Below are 16379 nucleotides of genomic sequence, written 5' to 3'. Positions count from 1 at the left end.
TTTTTTTTGAGACGGAGTCTCGCTCTGTCGCCCAGGCTGGAGTGCAGTGGCGCAATCTCGGCTCACTGCAAGCTCCGCTTCCCGGGTTCACGCCATTCTCCTGCCTCAGCCTCTCCGAGTAGCTGGGACTACAGGCGCCCGCCACCACGCCCGGCTAATTTTTTTGTATTTTTAGTAGAGACGGGGTTTCACCATGGTCTCGATCTCCTGACCTCGTGATCCGCCCGCCTCGGCCTCCCAAAGTGCTGGGATTACAAGCGTGAGCCACCGCGCCCGGCCCTAAACCTCTTTTCTTTATAAATTTTTTGTAAATTGTAAAATACCCAGTCTGATATTTATAGCAGTGCAAAAACAGACAAATATAGGTAACTAGGCTTTGTTTTACACTACCATCTGCTCTGGGGCAACTTTGAGCTAGTGATTAGGAGAGGCCATTTATACTTTTAGGTAAGTACATATTAGGGATGTTGCATGGGGTATATTACTAAACTGGAATAAAAGAAGATAATAGTAAAGGACATAAACTCTATCACATTAAAAACAAAGAGGCAGCAGAATTTCCACGTCATCTTGTCATGCTTAAAAACAAAGCAATGTAACAGCTGGGTAAATATGTATAATAACCGTGACTCCTAATGTGTATGTTGACAAGAGTTAATAGAAATGGTAGAGAAAAAAGCAAGCTTCCTCTACCTTCCCAAAAAGAGAAAGGACATAAACGCAATTTGCAGGAGAAATACTACCAAATAATAAACTTAGAAAAATATTCAAATGTGGTAGTAATAGAAAATGAAAACCAAAAAGGATGAGATTTTTCTCTAACATTTGAAGTCATTAAAAATAGATTTTGTTCCCTTCAATATTTCTAAAGGTGACCAGAGCTGCTAATGGAGCTAATACCTCAGTGCTAATGGAGTTCCAAGTCTATCATTGCTCGAAAGCAATTTCTCAACAAATGCTTATGAAATTTTACTTCATTTTGATAAGTAATTTTAGATGGTAATTACTGTTTTAGAAAACAGCCCCAAGAACAGTAATTACAACAAAGATTTGTATGCTGAAATGTTCATCACAGTGTTCTCTATAGTAGTTAAAAACTAAATATAATTCAGATTCCTAAAAATGGGCAGATATAAATGATCTTTATATAAGGAACTATGCCACATCCTTTAAAATGTTGGTTTTGTAAATTTCAGTATAATAGGAAATCGTTTGTGATAGTGTTTATATAAATGTGACATAAACTTGTATAAACAATATATAATTATATACCCATAGACACATATATACATGTACATGTACAGATATATATCTTCATAGATGTATTTCATATATCTTTTTATAAAGACTAGAAAGTATATAAAAATGTTAATTCTATATTATATATTTGTTTGGATGGAATAAATTATTGCAAGTACTCTTCTATCATTCTGCAAAATTCAGCCAATACGGCTAGCTAGATTTCTTTTTCTTCAATATTTTTTGAAAACACATGACTTAAATTCTGTGGTATGTTGAGTAGAATAAGGTGATCTCATATGTTTATTAGAACAGATGCAGTATGCTCATCCACTTGGTTGCTATAGAAGTTTCCAAATCTGCTATTGTCATGAATTTGCATTTGTCAGTTTTGTGGCACTAAAAAAATAACCTTTGGATGTTATAAATGTACATTTTTAGGAAGTGTACTGGACTATATTTTTTCTTAGATTAAAAGGATATATTTCTGAAGATGCAGGCTGCATGAGTGAAAACATAACTCAGAAATGTGACATTTGGTTTTAAAAAAGGAGAGAGAAAAAAAATCTGTGGAACTCAATCAAGTTTGCATATGCTGCTGTCTAGATAGCGTGGATGCTCAATTGCCAAATATAGATTAGGAGATATAAACGGGATTTTTTTTCCTTCTGAAAACAATGTACTTCTATACATGGTACTTAAGGGAAAAAGAGATACAGATCTTCTGCAACTGTTAAGAGTGAAGGGATTGAATTTATTTTTCGGGGAAATGTATTTTGACTTACTAAGTTGATTGACTTTCTAAAATGTCCAGGAGTTAGGTTAATCTAGTATATTATCAAGTGTATTCCATTGGTTGCTATTAGATGCTCTATTTAAAAAACAGAGTGGGCATTGTTATTTGTCAGTTCGGGTAATATAGGTCAAACAAAGCTTTTTTTTATTTTTTAACTGTGAGACTTCTCAGTGTTTGTAATAAGTAATTGCTAATGTTTTTGCGTGCTTGCTGTGAGTTAGGGCACTATGTTAAGTTTTGCACGTGCTCTTTACAACAGTCTTATGAGGTTGGTGTTATTATCTCATTTTGTGGTAAAGATACTTAGAAAGGTTAAAACTATTTGCCTGCATTTACATAGACGTTAACTTCTGAAGGAGGTATGTGGTCCAAAGCAGACCAAAATAGAAGTCCGAACTCTGAACCATTTGGAGAATATGTCATCTCTTCTTATCAGCTGATGCTCACTGATAGTCTCCAATAATACAAGATAGTAAACTGGGTTTCCCAAATTTCCTAGATTATATACCTCAGGGGTCCTCAACTCCCAGTCATGGACTGGTATTGGTCTTTGGCATGTTAGGAACCTGGCTGCACCGTAGGAGGTGGGGGGCAGGTGAGCGAGCAAAGCTTCATCTGTATTCACGGCTGCTCCGCATCACTTGCATGACCACCTGAGCTCCGCCTTTTGTCAGATCAGAGTTGGCATTAGTGTCTCATGGGAGCACAAACCCTATTGTAAACTGTGCATGTGAGGGATCTAGGTTGTGGGCTCCTTATGAGAATCTAATGCCTGATGATCTGTCACTGTCTCCCATCACCCCCACATAGGATCATTTAGTTGCAGGAAAACAAGTTCAAGGCTCGCACTGATTCTAAATGATTGTGAGTTGTCATAATTATTTTATTACATATTACAATGTAATAAAAACAGAAATAAAGTGTACAACAGATGCAATGTGCTTGAATCATCCTGAAACCATCTTTGCACCACTGGCCCTTGGAAAAATTGTCTCCCACAAAACCAGTCCTTGGTCCCAAAAAGGTTCAGGACTGTTGATATACCTTATGTTTTTCCAAAGAATCTGAGTCTTTCTGTATTTCACAACCCATTCATTTTTTAATAGTCCAAGTTTTATTATCTTACCTGTAACATCTAGCTACAAGATTAAACATACTTTATTTGTTTTTTATAGTTTCTCTTCCAAAATCAGAGAGGGAGGTGGCATGAAAGAAGGAAAATCTGAAGATAGGCCATGGGATCATTAGATAGAGAAGAAAATATATATTGTATTGATAGAAAATTAATGATGAGTTTGGTTGGATTTTTAAATCAAGGTGAGCTCTTCCTTATTAGTGTTATTAAAATATCGTTTAAAATATTCTAATAGTTCATTGCTGAGCTAAGCATTTGGGCCTTGATGCAATTCACAGAAGAAAATACTTTTTAAAAGTTAAACCAAAATAAAGCCTGAAGAGAACTCTGCTGCTTTTTTTTTTTTTTCCTGAAAATCAAGAGGTCCACAGAGTGCTTTCAGTAAACCCCAGCATGGGATACAAAGAAAATGAAGAAAATCTCTTTCTTGACCCTTTTAAAAGTTCCTACTTCTTCCTTGATCAAGGAGTTAGTATAACTCAGTGGGAACAGTGGCCTGGTATGCTAATACCAATTTTCAATAAATGAAATTTATTTTTCACCTGGACCTGAGAACAGCAAAGTAGATCCAGTTCAACATACATGACCACATAAAAAACATACTAAATCATTTATGTCGTTTATAGTAGTAGCGTAGCAGAGAATATCTACTTTTAATGCAAACTTATCCTAGATTAAATTATTTATGGTGAACAGCTTAACACATGTCTATTCAATCTTCAGGAAATTTTTTCCTTTGGCCTACATTTTATAAGGAGCTAGATTAGATCTACACTGCAGGACTAACTTTTGCTTTATAATAAGCATTTGACTTTCATCTAATGGCATTTGTTTATGTAAGGAGCTGTCATGCTGAAACATCCACATTCATGATATATTGGACTTTAATTACAGGCATCATTGTTGGTAGGCCTTTAGGGGCCACAGAAGTGGTCACATGTCAGTATTTTCTCATGTTCTGCCACACATCTGTGATACCTTGGAGACAGGCCAACCCTGGATAACTAGGTACCTATTAGACAAGTCTTAGAAAGGGAACATTCTTGGGGAAGTAATTCACATGAACATAAGAAAACTCTTCGAGTTCAAGTTTTGGTTTAGTTTAAACTGGGAATGAGAATTCCATAGAGAAAAAGGGAACAAAACAAGGGAAGTAAAAATTCAGTTTTGGGTCATATTAGGCATACTTTACAGATGCAAAGATGGTAGCATGAGATTTTATTTTCTTTAGTATCATGATGTATATATGATGATATCATTCATCAAGCTAAGCCTAACCACCTGGAATTTAGAACAGCGTTATTATATATGCCCGTGCCAGGCAGTGATTTTGATTACGTTGGAATCATTTTGGTTACCCTTTAAAAATGCAAACTGTCTTCCCCCATCCCAAGAAATTATAATTCAACAGCTTTGGGGAGAGTTTAAGAAGCTGAATAATAATTTTTTTAAATCTCTAGAAAGTCCTGGTACACAGGACCCATTTTGGAACCACCAAGTCAGACCACACAGAACTGAAATAAATAAGACACAGTGAAAGATGACAGGCTGAATCACTAAATTAGTAGGTTGATGGATAAGCTGAAGTCTTGAAGTAAAAGTGGGTCAAAGGGGCAGGGTAATGTTTCTCCCTGATACTAATTAGTCCCTCATTTCATTTTGATAGAATTTTTAGCTAATTTTTACAACAAAAATAATAATTATATTTCTCAGTGTTCCTGGCATTTAGGTGTGGCCATGTGACTGAATTATGGCTAGCGGGATGTCAGAGAAAATGTCATATCACTTTCTAGGAAACATTTTGCCCCACTCCATCAGTCTTCCCTCTCCTCTGGGTGGTTGGGCTATGAAGCTGCCAAGTTAGAACACCAAGACAGAGGGATAACCTTGGGGATGGTGGCACGGTGACCTGAAAGGAGCCAGGATCCCCAGTGATTTTGTAGACAAGAGCTTTCCCACCTGCACTGGATTGGAAACCCTGGTTGTTTAAAGGAATGAAATCCATACTTTGATCTTGACTTTCAAACCATTCCTGAGATCTAAGACTCCTAATTTAAAAATTATCTAACATTACGCATATGAGCCAAAGTCAAGGTTACATTGAAGGAATGGTAGCCTGGGATGCCAAGAGCAGGTACAGAATGAGCCAGAAACAGTTCCTTGTGTTGGTTCTACTTATTTTTGAATGTTAAAAAGCAATGCTAGTAATACACATGAAGTTCAGGAAATGTGTGGTTTAAAGACAGGACTGAAAGAGTAACATTTCTAAAGGTTTTGCAAACATAGAGATAACACTCCACCTTGCATTACTATGGCCTAAGACAACCTTGACTGAACCTAATTAACAAGACTAATGAATGTGTGTGTGTATTTAAATTAAAAAAATTAAAGAGTAGCCATATAATGAAATGTAGAACCTTTATTTTTATACTTGTTTTTAGAGAGGTAAATAGCAATGAATGTTATATGTATAATAAGAATTAAATTGTACATTTAGAAGACATGAGTAGCTTTACTCAAAATACACGAGTAGTGAATGTTAATTTTGCTTGGATTTTTTGATATCATGATTCTAAAACCTTTATAAAAGAGTCAGTGTAGAAATGAACGCTGACTGAAGGTCAGTGTGTTTTATTAAAATCAAATCCTGGTAAGAATCTAGGATGACATTTTGCTACTTTGAATTTCAGAGGAAGCATTTCAGGTTTTGAAAACAGATTCTGGCAGTTTATTCCAATAGCTTAGAATTTAATTTTCTTTAATCAGCTTGTGTTGGCAATTCGGATGATATTGCTTAGCTTTAGTAGTGTTTTGATGCACTGACACTTTCTCACTGGCACATTTTTAGAATTAAGGAAAAGACCTTTTCTTTTCACAATACATAGTCATTATAACAAAAAAAAATGCAGAGGATCACATAGAAGAACATGAAAAATACCATAACATGTTTTCCTGAGACAGCCTCTTTGTGAAAATCGTTGTCTGTTCTTTGTCTAACTTCTGTCTATTTTGTTGCTTTTGTTTTTTAAATGCGTATGTTAAATTGCAAGATTGATAAGCCTCATTATAAAAAGGTCAAAATATATTAAACTTTCTGTTGTAAAATAAGAGATTTTTTTCTATGTCCCACCTCTAATAATACTTCTTTCTCTTCGGGTCATTAGAGTTCACAATGTGGAGTGCATTTTGGCGCACTCAGCTAGACACAGCATGAGCGCACACAGGCACACAGTGATACTTGCATAATATGCTCAGACATGTTTTTTAAAACAGAGATAAGTTTCTCTCTACATACATGCACACACACAAATCAGTATTTCTGTGCTACAATTTTTTTCACTTAATAACATACAAAATTTCAAATAAGCTACATCCAGGTAAACTTAGTTTGATTAATTAATCCCCAATTAATACTGGTCAGTTTCAGCAACAGGAAGCTTCTAAATTCTACGTATAGGGTTCTTTTGGAGAGTGTGCATATCTTTGAAGTGCAAAAGTAAGAGAGACACAGAAAATCTAATGCTGTACTAGAAGGTCCTAAACAGTGTGTAGGGTAAGAAAAATATATTACAAGGATCCTGATTGTAAAATAAGAATTAAAATAATCTATTCATAGGTGATATGATCATCTATGTAGAACATTCTATGAAATTCATAAACATGCTACTTGAACTAAACAGTGAGTTTAGCAAGATCATAGAATACAAGACTGACATATAAAAAACTATATAATAGCAACAAATAATCAGAAATTGAACATTAAAATACCATATATAATAGCATCAATAATATTATATACATAGTGGCACACCTAACAAGATGTGTCAGAACTGTATACTCAAAACTAGAAAACACTACCTACAGAAATAAAAGATAATGCAAATAAATTGTTAGCTATATCCTGGTCCTAGATCAAAAAAGTCAATACTGTTAAGATATCAGTTCTCCCCAAAATAATCTATAAATTCAACACAATTCCAATCAAAATTCTCAATTTTTTAGTAGGAATTGATGAACTGATCCTAAAATTTGTATGACAATGAATAATACTATTGAAAAAGAGGAGCACATTTGGAAGGCTTTTATACTATCTAATTTTAAGATTTTTAAAAATCTATGGTAATCAGCAGTATAATATTGAAAGACTAATCAAGGTACAAGAATGGAGGATCCAGAAGTAGACTTACACACAATATGATCAATGAATTTTTGACAAAGACAGAAGCAATTCAGTGGAGAAAGAATGGTCTTTTCAACAAATAGTGCTGGATCATACCCATACCTTGTCTCTTATGCCAAAATTTAACTCAAAATAGATCAAAGACTTGAATGTAAATCTTAACACTACAGAAGTTACAGAAGAAAACATGGGAGTGTATCCTAACTGCCTAGTTTTGTGAATAAAGATGTAGTAGAACACAGTTGTGACTCTTTGTTTACGTATTGCCTTTTGCAATGAAATGGCAGAGCTGAATAACAGATTGTGTGATCCACAGAGCCTAAAATATTTACTAACAAGAACTTTTCTGAAGTTTGCTGACCGCTGCTTAGATTATAAGGAATAGAAAACCCAGTGAAAGCTGGCTTCTTCTCTCATAGAAATAGACATCCAAGAGGAAGATGGCTTTGGGGTTGTCTTAATGCTTCAGTGCTGAATTCTATGGGCCAACTTTATCTTCAGCCAAATAAGATGGCTGCGAGATTTCAAGGCTTCACAGCACAGACGGTAATATCCAGAAGGAGGATAAAGAAGTTGTTCCTTCCTGTGGTTTTGTCTTTAGTTTATGAAACCCTTCCTCAGCTAACCTCATGCTCCCTGATCCAGTGACAGTCTTCTTTTTGAATTACCCTCCTTTTCATGAACTCTTTGCCATAAGGCTTAGACCTGTGTTCCTGAATCAACCACAAAAAGGGAATGGAATTACCCTCTGATTACTCAGGGCCATCTTGTGGGTGGGGATTGTTAGGAAGCAAGATTAAGTGATTTAGTGATGCCCTATGTGTTTTCTCCTGTGACCCCAGAAAGCACTGTTTGTTTAGGATTTATATAATTAAATTTCTTGATCTCTCCCCTTCCCCTCCTCTCCCCTCCTTCTTCATTTTTTTTCCTTTTTTTTGAGATTCCATCACTAAAAATGCTTGTAATGTTTCATCTTTGTAAATATTCGTAGCCATTGACTGAAGATAAACACCTTTATAATAAAAATAAAACATATTTCTACCTAGAGTATTATAAAAATCTTTAATAGAAATGTATTTTCAAATTTCAAATGCCTTTTATTATGTATTTAAATACTATTTAAAAATTTTAAATCTAGATGTGTAATGAGTTATATACATAGACTTTCTAATACCACTTATTTTTTTCATTTCTGGAATATATCCTTTCTGATTATGGACTATATCTTTCAACATATTCAGGTTATATTTTATCTAGAAGTTTTTCATCTCTATTTGTAAGGTTTAAATCTGTATTTGGGAGTTTCATTGGGTTTTGACCTTCATCAAATAAACTCTGATATAAAAGCTTCATAAAATGGTTTTGAAACATTTTTTTCTTTTTCTATGTTGAAATGCTATCAACAGAAGTGGAATATTCTGTTCTAAAATGGTTTGATATGACTGACTCTTAAAACCATCACTCAGGAACATTTTTAAATTACCTTGATTTATTGGCAAGATACCATTTGTTTTTCTACTCAATCAACTTTTTATAATTTTTGTATTAGAATATTCTAAAATTCTTATTCTGTAGAGCTTGATTTTTCTCTTGTTAAGTATATGTTAGTATATGAACTTGATAACACATATGTAAATTAATTGTTGTATAAAAAATAACTGTAAAACAACATAAAATAGTTTTTTTTTCTTTTAGAGACTAGACAAATTACATGCGTTTTATAAATACCCAGCCCAGAACTGTACACACGCACACAATGAGCAAAATTAAAATTAGGTCTTAAAGGTTTCATAGTCAACATGAGAACCAAATGTTTTCTTCTGATAAAGGAAAATAATACCAATGTCAGTTGCACAATAGAGGGACTAGCATGGAGATCAGATTTCATCTCAATATGCAGTTTTATAAATATCTGGGCTCATATGATATTGTAGTCATATTAAGTTTCCTCATTTTAGTGACCTTGATACAGAAATATATATACACATTTAAATATCAAATCACCTCTTAGGCATGCATGATCACATTCTAATACTATAGATAAGACCCAATGGTCATTACTTTGCTTCCTGAAGATTTTTCTAGACTGGCAATTGGCTGCCTAATAGATGATTCCAGGAAAGAACAAAGCCAGTCTAATTATTCAAGAAGTTACTTTTGTACCAGAACTGTTGTAGGTGGACTGTAATTTTTTGTAGAAAGTTTAGGACTTAATTACCAGACATTCCTACTCGAAGATATTTGAAATCAGTTTTTCCCCAAATATCTTTTGATTGCAAAGTTATTTACTGTTTAGAATCCTGAAATGTTGATATTTATAATAAAAAGATAATTTACATATAGAAATACTTTCAAGAATAACATACGACCACGTTGCTTTTTACTTGCAGATGAGCAGTTGCATTTTGTTAGATCTTAAAATTAAGATTGCAGTGTTTTTTCCCCTGGAAACCAATATATCTGCTGTAAATGTGTATTACAATATTATAGTCATAAAATATAATAATTAAAATTGTGAGGTTTTTCTGGAATGGTGGCTTTTCCTCTGGATATTTAGTATTACTTGAAATAGTATAATCCCCTTTTAAACTATTAAAGTTTAGTTTAAACTCATTTAGCTGAATGAGATATTAGACTATTAAGTATCATTAAGAAAATAAATTAACACTATCTGGAGACAAGTGTTTATAGTTTCTGAGTAATGTATAACTTTTTTTTTTTTTTTTTTTTTTGAGAGACAGAGTCTTGCTCTATCTCCCAGGCTGGAGTGCAGTGGTGTGAACTCTGCTCACTGCAAACTCTGCCTCTCGGGTTCACACCATTCTCCTGTCTCAGCCTCTCGAGTAGCTGGGTCTACAGGCACCTGCCACCATGCCCGGCTAATTTTTGTATTTTTAGTAGAGACAGGGTTTCACCATGTTAGCCAGGATGGTCTCCATCTCCTGACTTTGTGATCCGCCCACCTCGGCCTCCCAAAGTGCTGGGATTACAGGCGTGAGCCACCACGCCCAGCCAGTAATATATAACTTTTAACAAAAATGAAAGAATTAATTTTCAAAGTACATTAAGACTTCCAAACTTACAGTGCCCATTTCAAAATTCAGTGTTATGGGTAAGAACACTTGCTTCATGGTGGCCCAGGCAGTTCAGAGTCTCACCTTCCTATTTCCTTAATGCCTGAAGTTCCTTCATACTTATTGTATAATTGCTTATATTTATTTAACTATTTATTTTCTTAGCTAATTATTTTTTCCTGTCTTGGGGAAAACTTGGGAGTGGCATATTGTGTTCATTTATGATTGCTCTCAAGTATGTGGCTTCAAAAATCTCTGTACTCATTTCAAAAAAGAGATGTGTTTCACAGAATTCCTGGGAGTCTTCTCTTATCAAAATTAATGGTCAGATTTCTCTTCAATACTTCAGCTAAATTGTGTGCAGGTACTTGTTCATTTAACTGGCTTCAAATGAAGTAATTATTGGGTCTTACTATGGCCAATTACTCTTGTCCTTGGAGAGGTTTTAAAGGGGTCACAATTGAAGCAGACCCCAAGGTGTAGGTAAAGTCCTTCTTGCCTAGCCATACCATGCATATATCAAAAAGTAGTGGCTCTAGATATGCTTGGCCATATCACACACATGAGCACACACACAAATACATTCTTTTTTTATTTTTATTTTTACAAATGCTTTCACTACCTAAATCTCCCATGGTGCTACGTGAACACTATTCAGTGTACCTTTATATAAGCAATAATTGACTAGTAAAATGTGATACTTTGGTTTTCAAACATGTACTTATCCTGTAATGTCTGCCTCATTTCTTATGGCAATCAAGTCACAACTGGCTAAGAAAATGAACTAATTTCTGATTTAGACAATTATGCACAGTTGACCTTTGAGCAACGTGAGGGTTAGGGTTGCCGACTCCCTGCACAGTTGAAAATTTATAACTTTGGACTCCTCAAAAACTTAACTACTAATAGCCTATTGTTGACTGTAAGCCTTATTGGTAACATCAATAGTTGATTAACACATATTTCATATGTTATATTATTATATACTATATTCATATAATATGCTAGAGAAAAGAAACTGTGATTAAGAAAATTATAAGGAAAAGAAAATATATTTACTACTTATTAAGTAGAAGTGGATCATCATAAAGGTCTTCATCCTGGTTGTCTTCACACTGAGTAGGCTGAGGAGGAGGAGGGAGATGATGTGTTGGTTTTACTGTCTCAGTAGTGACAGCAGTGGAAGAAAATCTGCGTATAAGTGGAACCGTGCAGTTCAAACCCATGTTTTTCAGTAGTCAACAGTATGTGTTCTTCATATATGTTGTGCAGGTTGTTCACTGCATAAGTGCACTAGGGCAGGGTGGCAAGTGGGAGCTGAAATTAATCCTGGACTCTGCTCTTCAAGTCATTTGACCTTATTAAAGCTATGTCCTCCACAGGTAGGGCCACTTTTTTTTGTAATTGCCCAGAGGTACAATTGGTTTACTGTAGCAATTGGGTTTGTGAAATCCATAAAGTCACAGAAAAATGTGATATTAAAATGTCCTGAGGCTATATCACTACCATATATTAAAAATATGCTGAGATTTATCCCTGAGGAACAACCTTAAATTTATTCAATCACACATGTATTACTCTGTTTTTCATCTACACACGTTTTAAAATTTTAAGTAAAATATTTCATCTCTGTGCTTTAAGCTCCATTGCTTAGTTTGACTTCATAAAAATGTCATAATTATATTAATAACTAGCTGTAACTCAAAGGGAACTGATGAACAGTGTGAAATACCCATGAGCCACTCAATAAATTATTAGTTTGTAACATGAAACTGCCATCTTTGTGGTTCATAATAGTCAAATATTATTGATTTCTTATGGTTCAATCTAATAAATGCTTTGCTAATGAAGCTCTTCCCTCAAAACAGTTCCCTGATCTGGCATCCCATACTTATATTTCATGCCCCTTATTCAATTAAGGCATAGTTCTAAACACATTTACTTTAAGGACCCCTTATCGGTTCATATATTACTCTGTTTTTCATTTATTATTGCATTTATTTTTTCCCTTATTCAATAGTTATTTGTTGAATACCTACTCCTTAGCAGTCAAACATATACAAGTGATTTGTATGTTCATTGTTCTTAAGAAATGTTGGGGTTTCTTTTCATAGAATGTCATCGTTGGCTCTAAATCTTCTGTTCCAGCCTATGGAATTTTGAATGTAGGGCTTGGTCCATGTGTGTAAAATACTTAGTTTGGAATATTAAAGTGAAGAGATGTAAGAAAGAGGAGGTGTCTTAGGGCTAATATAACAAAGTACCCTAGACCGAGTGACTTCAATAACACATACAATCAAGTGGGGAGGTTTAAAGTTATATCTTCAAAGATCTGACTTTTCTGGCTTTAGGCTCTAGCACTGGTATTTTTTATAAAGCTCCCAGGATGTGCTAATGTACAATGCAGGTTTACACAAGCTTCTTTGGAGCTAAACCACACAGGCTGGAGGTCACCAGCTTTCACTCAGTAAAGACAGGGTAAATATTGAGGTCAGCTAGGAGTGCTTCCTTTTTTTTTTTTTTTTTTTTTTATATGTTGGTGTATCTTTATTTACATAGTACAGTACTTCTCAGCTGTCAAAACCATGAAAGTATGTATTTCTAATAAACACAGAATTTACTAATTTTTTTTCTAAGTTGACAGAGAGGATGAGAACAGAAATAAGCTAGCGAGACACACAGCTAGAGACAGCATGGCACATCAGATATACATTTGCAAATGCTAAATAAAAAGGAAAATAAATTTTTACTCAAATCCATGGAGGTTCATTTCCTCCAAGTGTTTTCACATTTTCATTTCATAATGATCATACTTTGAAGAAGTATTATAAAAGGACAATTAAGTCAATGTTGTATCAGGGGAGAATTTTCTTTTTTTTTTTTTTTTTTTGTACTTTAGGTTTTAGGGTACAGGGACATGGATGAAACTGGAAAACATCATTCTCAGTAAACTATCGCAAGGACAAAAAACCAAACACCGCATGTTCTCACTCATAGGTGGGAATTGAACAATGAGAACTCATGGACACAAGAAGGGGAACATCACATTCCGGGTACTGTTGTGGGGTGGGGGGTGGGGGGGGCGGGGACAGCATTAGGAGATATACCTAATGCTAAATGACGAGCTAATGGGTGCAGGAAATCAACATGGCACATGGATACATATGAGTGCTTCCTTTTAACAGATGAAAATGGTTGATGAGACTCTGTTGTTGAAACAGTGGTAAAGGTTATTGTGCTGTGATTGGAACAAGGTTATTATGAAGAAAAGCTGAGAAAGGTCCAAATATAAGAGAAGGCATATAGCAAAAGGTAAAATTAAATAAATTTAAACAATTATGGATATGCATCCATAGTGGGATAAAAAGGAATCTGGCTATCACTTATTTTTAATTTGAAAGTTTATAAGTAAAGTTTCAAGAATAGTTATGTTTTTATGGAGCAAGTGATTTAATTATTATTTTAGTGATTTAATACTTAGCCTGTTTTCAGGAATTGTTCTTGCAGTTGCATTTGCTAGTTCTAGGCATGTTGGTAGGTCATTCACCTCTTTGGATCTCATCTTCTTAATCTGTAATATGGGAGAACACTACTTGAGCTGTTTCTATCACAATAAAGAAACACTCTCCTTAAACTAAAAGACCTGTGCAAAAGAGAAGTAGATACTTGTTGACAATGCTAACATTTTTTTTTTGCAAGTGTGTGCATAGAGAATGCTAGTGCTTTCTAAAGGTTCTGAGATTTTGGAGATGCCTATGGCATCCTATATTCCTGTTCTATTAATAGATGTGCCCTCTTAGTGATTATTTGACCTAATCATATTTGTAACTTTTAAAATATTGCCCTTTCCCCTTCTAGTTTTGAAAATGGGCTCAAAATCTATTTAAATTCATTAGTTATGAAAAAGAGAGCTCTTTCTTCCCTTTCCTGTTAGGCAAGAGCTGCACGAGGCGAGGGTCTCAGATGCGGTTTCTCGTTTTCATCATACAAACAAAACAGCCAGGCTGCAAAGATCGTCAAAGTACCTAAAACCCGAATAACTTCCTGTAAGAAGTGTAGCAAGCATCAGCCTCACAAAGTGACACAGTACAAGAAGGGCAAGGATTCTTTGTATGCCCAGGGAAAGAGGCGCTATGAGCGGAAGCAGAGTGGCTGTGGTGGGCAGACAAAGCCAATTTTCTGTAAGAATGCTAAGACCACAAAGAAGATTGTGCTAAGGCTGGAATGTGTTGAGTCTAACTGCAGATCCAAGAGGATGCTGGCCATTAAGAGATGCAAGCATTTTGAACTGGGAGGAGATAAGAAGAGAAAGGGCCAAGTGATCCAGTTCTAAACTTTGGGATATTTTTCTTCTAATTTTGAAGAGAAAATGTTGAAGCCATAGAAAAATTACCTGAGGGAAAATAAAGTGATATTCTTATGCAAAAAACAAAAAAATAGAAAAAGAGGCTTCTCATTATTATGACAAAAGAATTTATTAGGAGTCAAAAGATTTACGTTAGCGTCTTAATTTTGCTGGGTTCTTACAGGAGGACCGTGGTTAAATCATCAGCTTCTCTGATGCTTATTTCTTAAATTTTCGAAGCAATGTGGCAGCATTAAGCAAACGAAACCACCTCTTTCTGTGATTCTATGGTATATTGGTTTACAGTTGTATTTGTATAATATACCCACGAATGTTATAAATTTCTTTTGTGCAAAAACACTGAATCAAATCATTGAATATGCACTTGTTTTCAATATATATCACAATATATGGTCATTTTCAATATATCACGTTATGAGTTATATTCAGAAAACGATATTAGATCTTCTCATTTCTCAAATTGTATGATATAATTGACCAAAGGATAGTATTTTTCATATTTGAAGCACACTGATAGAAAATCAATATTCTGTTCTGAGAAGATCACAAGGTTATGGAATTCTCATAAAATTTTACTTTTCTGTATTTAAATAGTGAATAATAAAATTTCAACAAATAGGTGTTTATCTTAACGTAATGAAATGCTGATTAAGCATAATAAAATGTTATTTAATGTCATTATAATATTTTGATATATATTGAAAAAGAATGTACATTTTGGTTGCCAATTAAGTTTTAAAAGTTGTCTTTTATTAGAGACATCTTTTCTTTTATTTGAGATGCATTTTTCACGTTAACTGATTTTAACATACTGTTTCCAAACAGTCTTTTAGGACATATCTCTGATAGATAATTAAGACATAATTTTTGCTTTTAAGGAGTTAATAAATCAGAGGATATGGCTTCAACCCAGATAATTATGATACAAAGCCAAATCTGATGCATCCTTTAAGGACAGTGCAAAAAATAAAAAAAAGAAAAAGCATACTGGTTTCTAGAGGAGTTATCTATCCTTTCCACATTTCATCAGGATTCGATAAAGACACTTGTTTGCTGGCACATTTAAACCTCAAGATGATGGAAGACTAATGAGAGTGATGTAAATAAACCTTTTTGGGGCACGTGGCCTTATTCTCCCCCTTCGTTTCTTGGGTTGTTTATATTTGAGCCCGATGTTTTGTCCTATTGAAGTGAAAAACTAAAACAGGCTCAGCCTGGAGCAGAAAGCCCAATAGGCTGCTAAGTTTGCACTGGTTCTAAGTCAGGCTCTCTGTTTCCAATAGAGAGGGTCATGGTGGATACTTGGGTCCAAATTATTTCAACAGAAAAATGTATTAGTGCTTAGGCCAAAACTCTGCTGGGACACAATTTTCTATGGGCCTTCCTGTTACTGCATGTCTCGATTACAGAGGCATGAGTGTCTTTGTTCCAGTATCTTCGCAGATTCTCTTCAAAGATACTTGCATGATGAACAGCCTGGGAAGATAGAGCTAGTGTCTCCCTCAGGAGCAATAAGCAAGTTTGTTTTCTGCCCAGTAATACGTGTGTGTGTGTGTGTGTGTGTGTGTGTGTGTGTGTGTGTGTGTGTG

At 34.7% G+C, this 16379-nt stretch overlaps 1 protein-coding gene across 1 annotated transcript; it reads left to right on the top strand.

Moving 5' to 3' along the window:
* Positions 1–9400: 9400 nt before the first annotated feature.
* LOC116456740 (large ribosomal subunit protein eL42-like) lies at positions 9401–14813 on the top strand. Its single transcript, XM_032135546.2, has 2 exons — positions 9401–9523; positions 14359–14813. The coding sequence occupies exons 1-2, from the start codon at positions 9401–9403 to the stop codon at positions 14755–14757; spliced, it is 522 nt and encodes a 173-aa protein (XP_031991437.1). The 3' UTR covers positions 14758–14813.
* Positions 14814–16379: the final 1566 nt, after the last annotated feature.

Source organism: Hylobates moloch, unplaced genomic scaffold (genome assembly GCF_009828535.3).
Source record: "Hylobates moloch isolate HMO894 unplaced genomic scaffold, HMol_V3 SCAFFOLD_17, whole genome shotgun sequence".
Classification (NCBI taxonomy): Eukaryota; Metazoa; Chordata; class Mammalia; order Primates; family Hylobatidae; genus Hylobates; species Hylobates moloch.
The sequence above is the reverse complement of the archived record's forward strand: the minus strand, read 5'-3'. Positions and strand labels throughout refer to the sequence as shown.

What these genes read in the sequence shown, in the direction of transcription:
- LOC116456740 (XM_032135546.2), top strand. Translation starts at nt 9,401, where the DNA reads ATGGTCATTACTTTGCTTCCTGAAGATTTTTCTAGACTGGCAATTGGC. An exon ending in ACTTTTGTACCAGAACTGTT is followed by an intron (nt 9,524 to 14,358) that starts GTAGGTGGACTG and finishes CTTTCCTGTTAG; the next exon opens with GCAAGAGCTGCACGAGGCGA.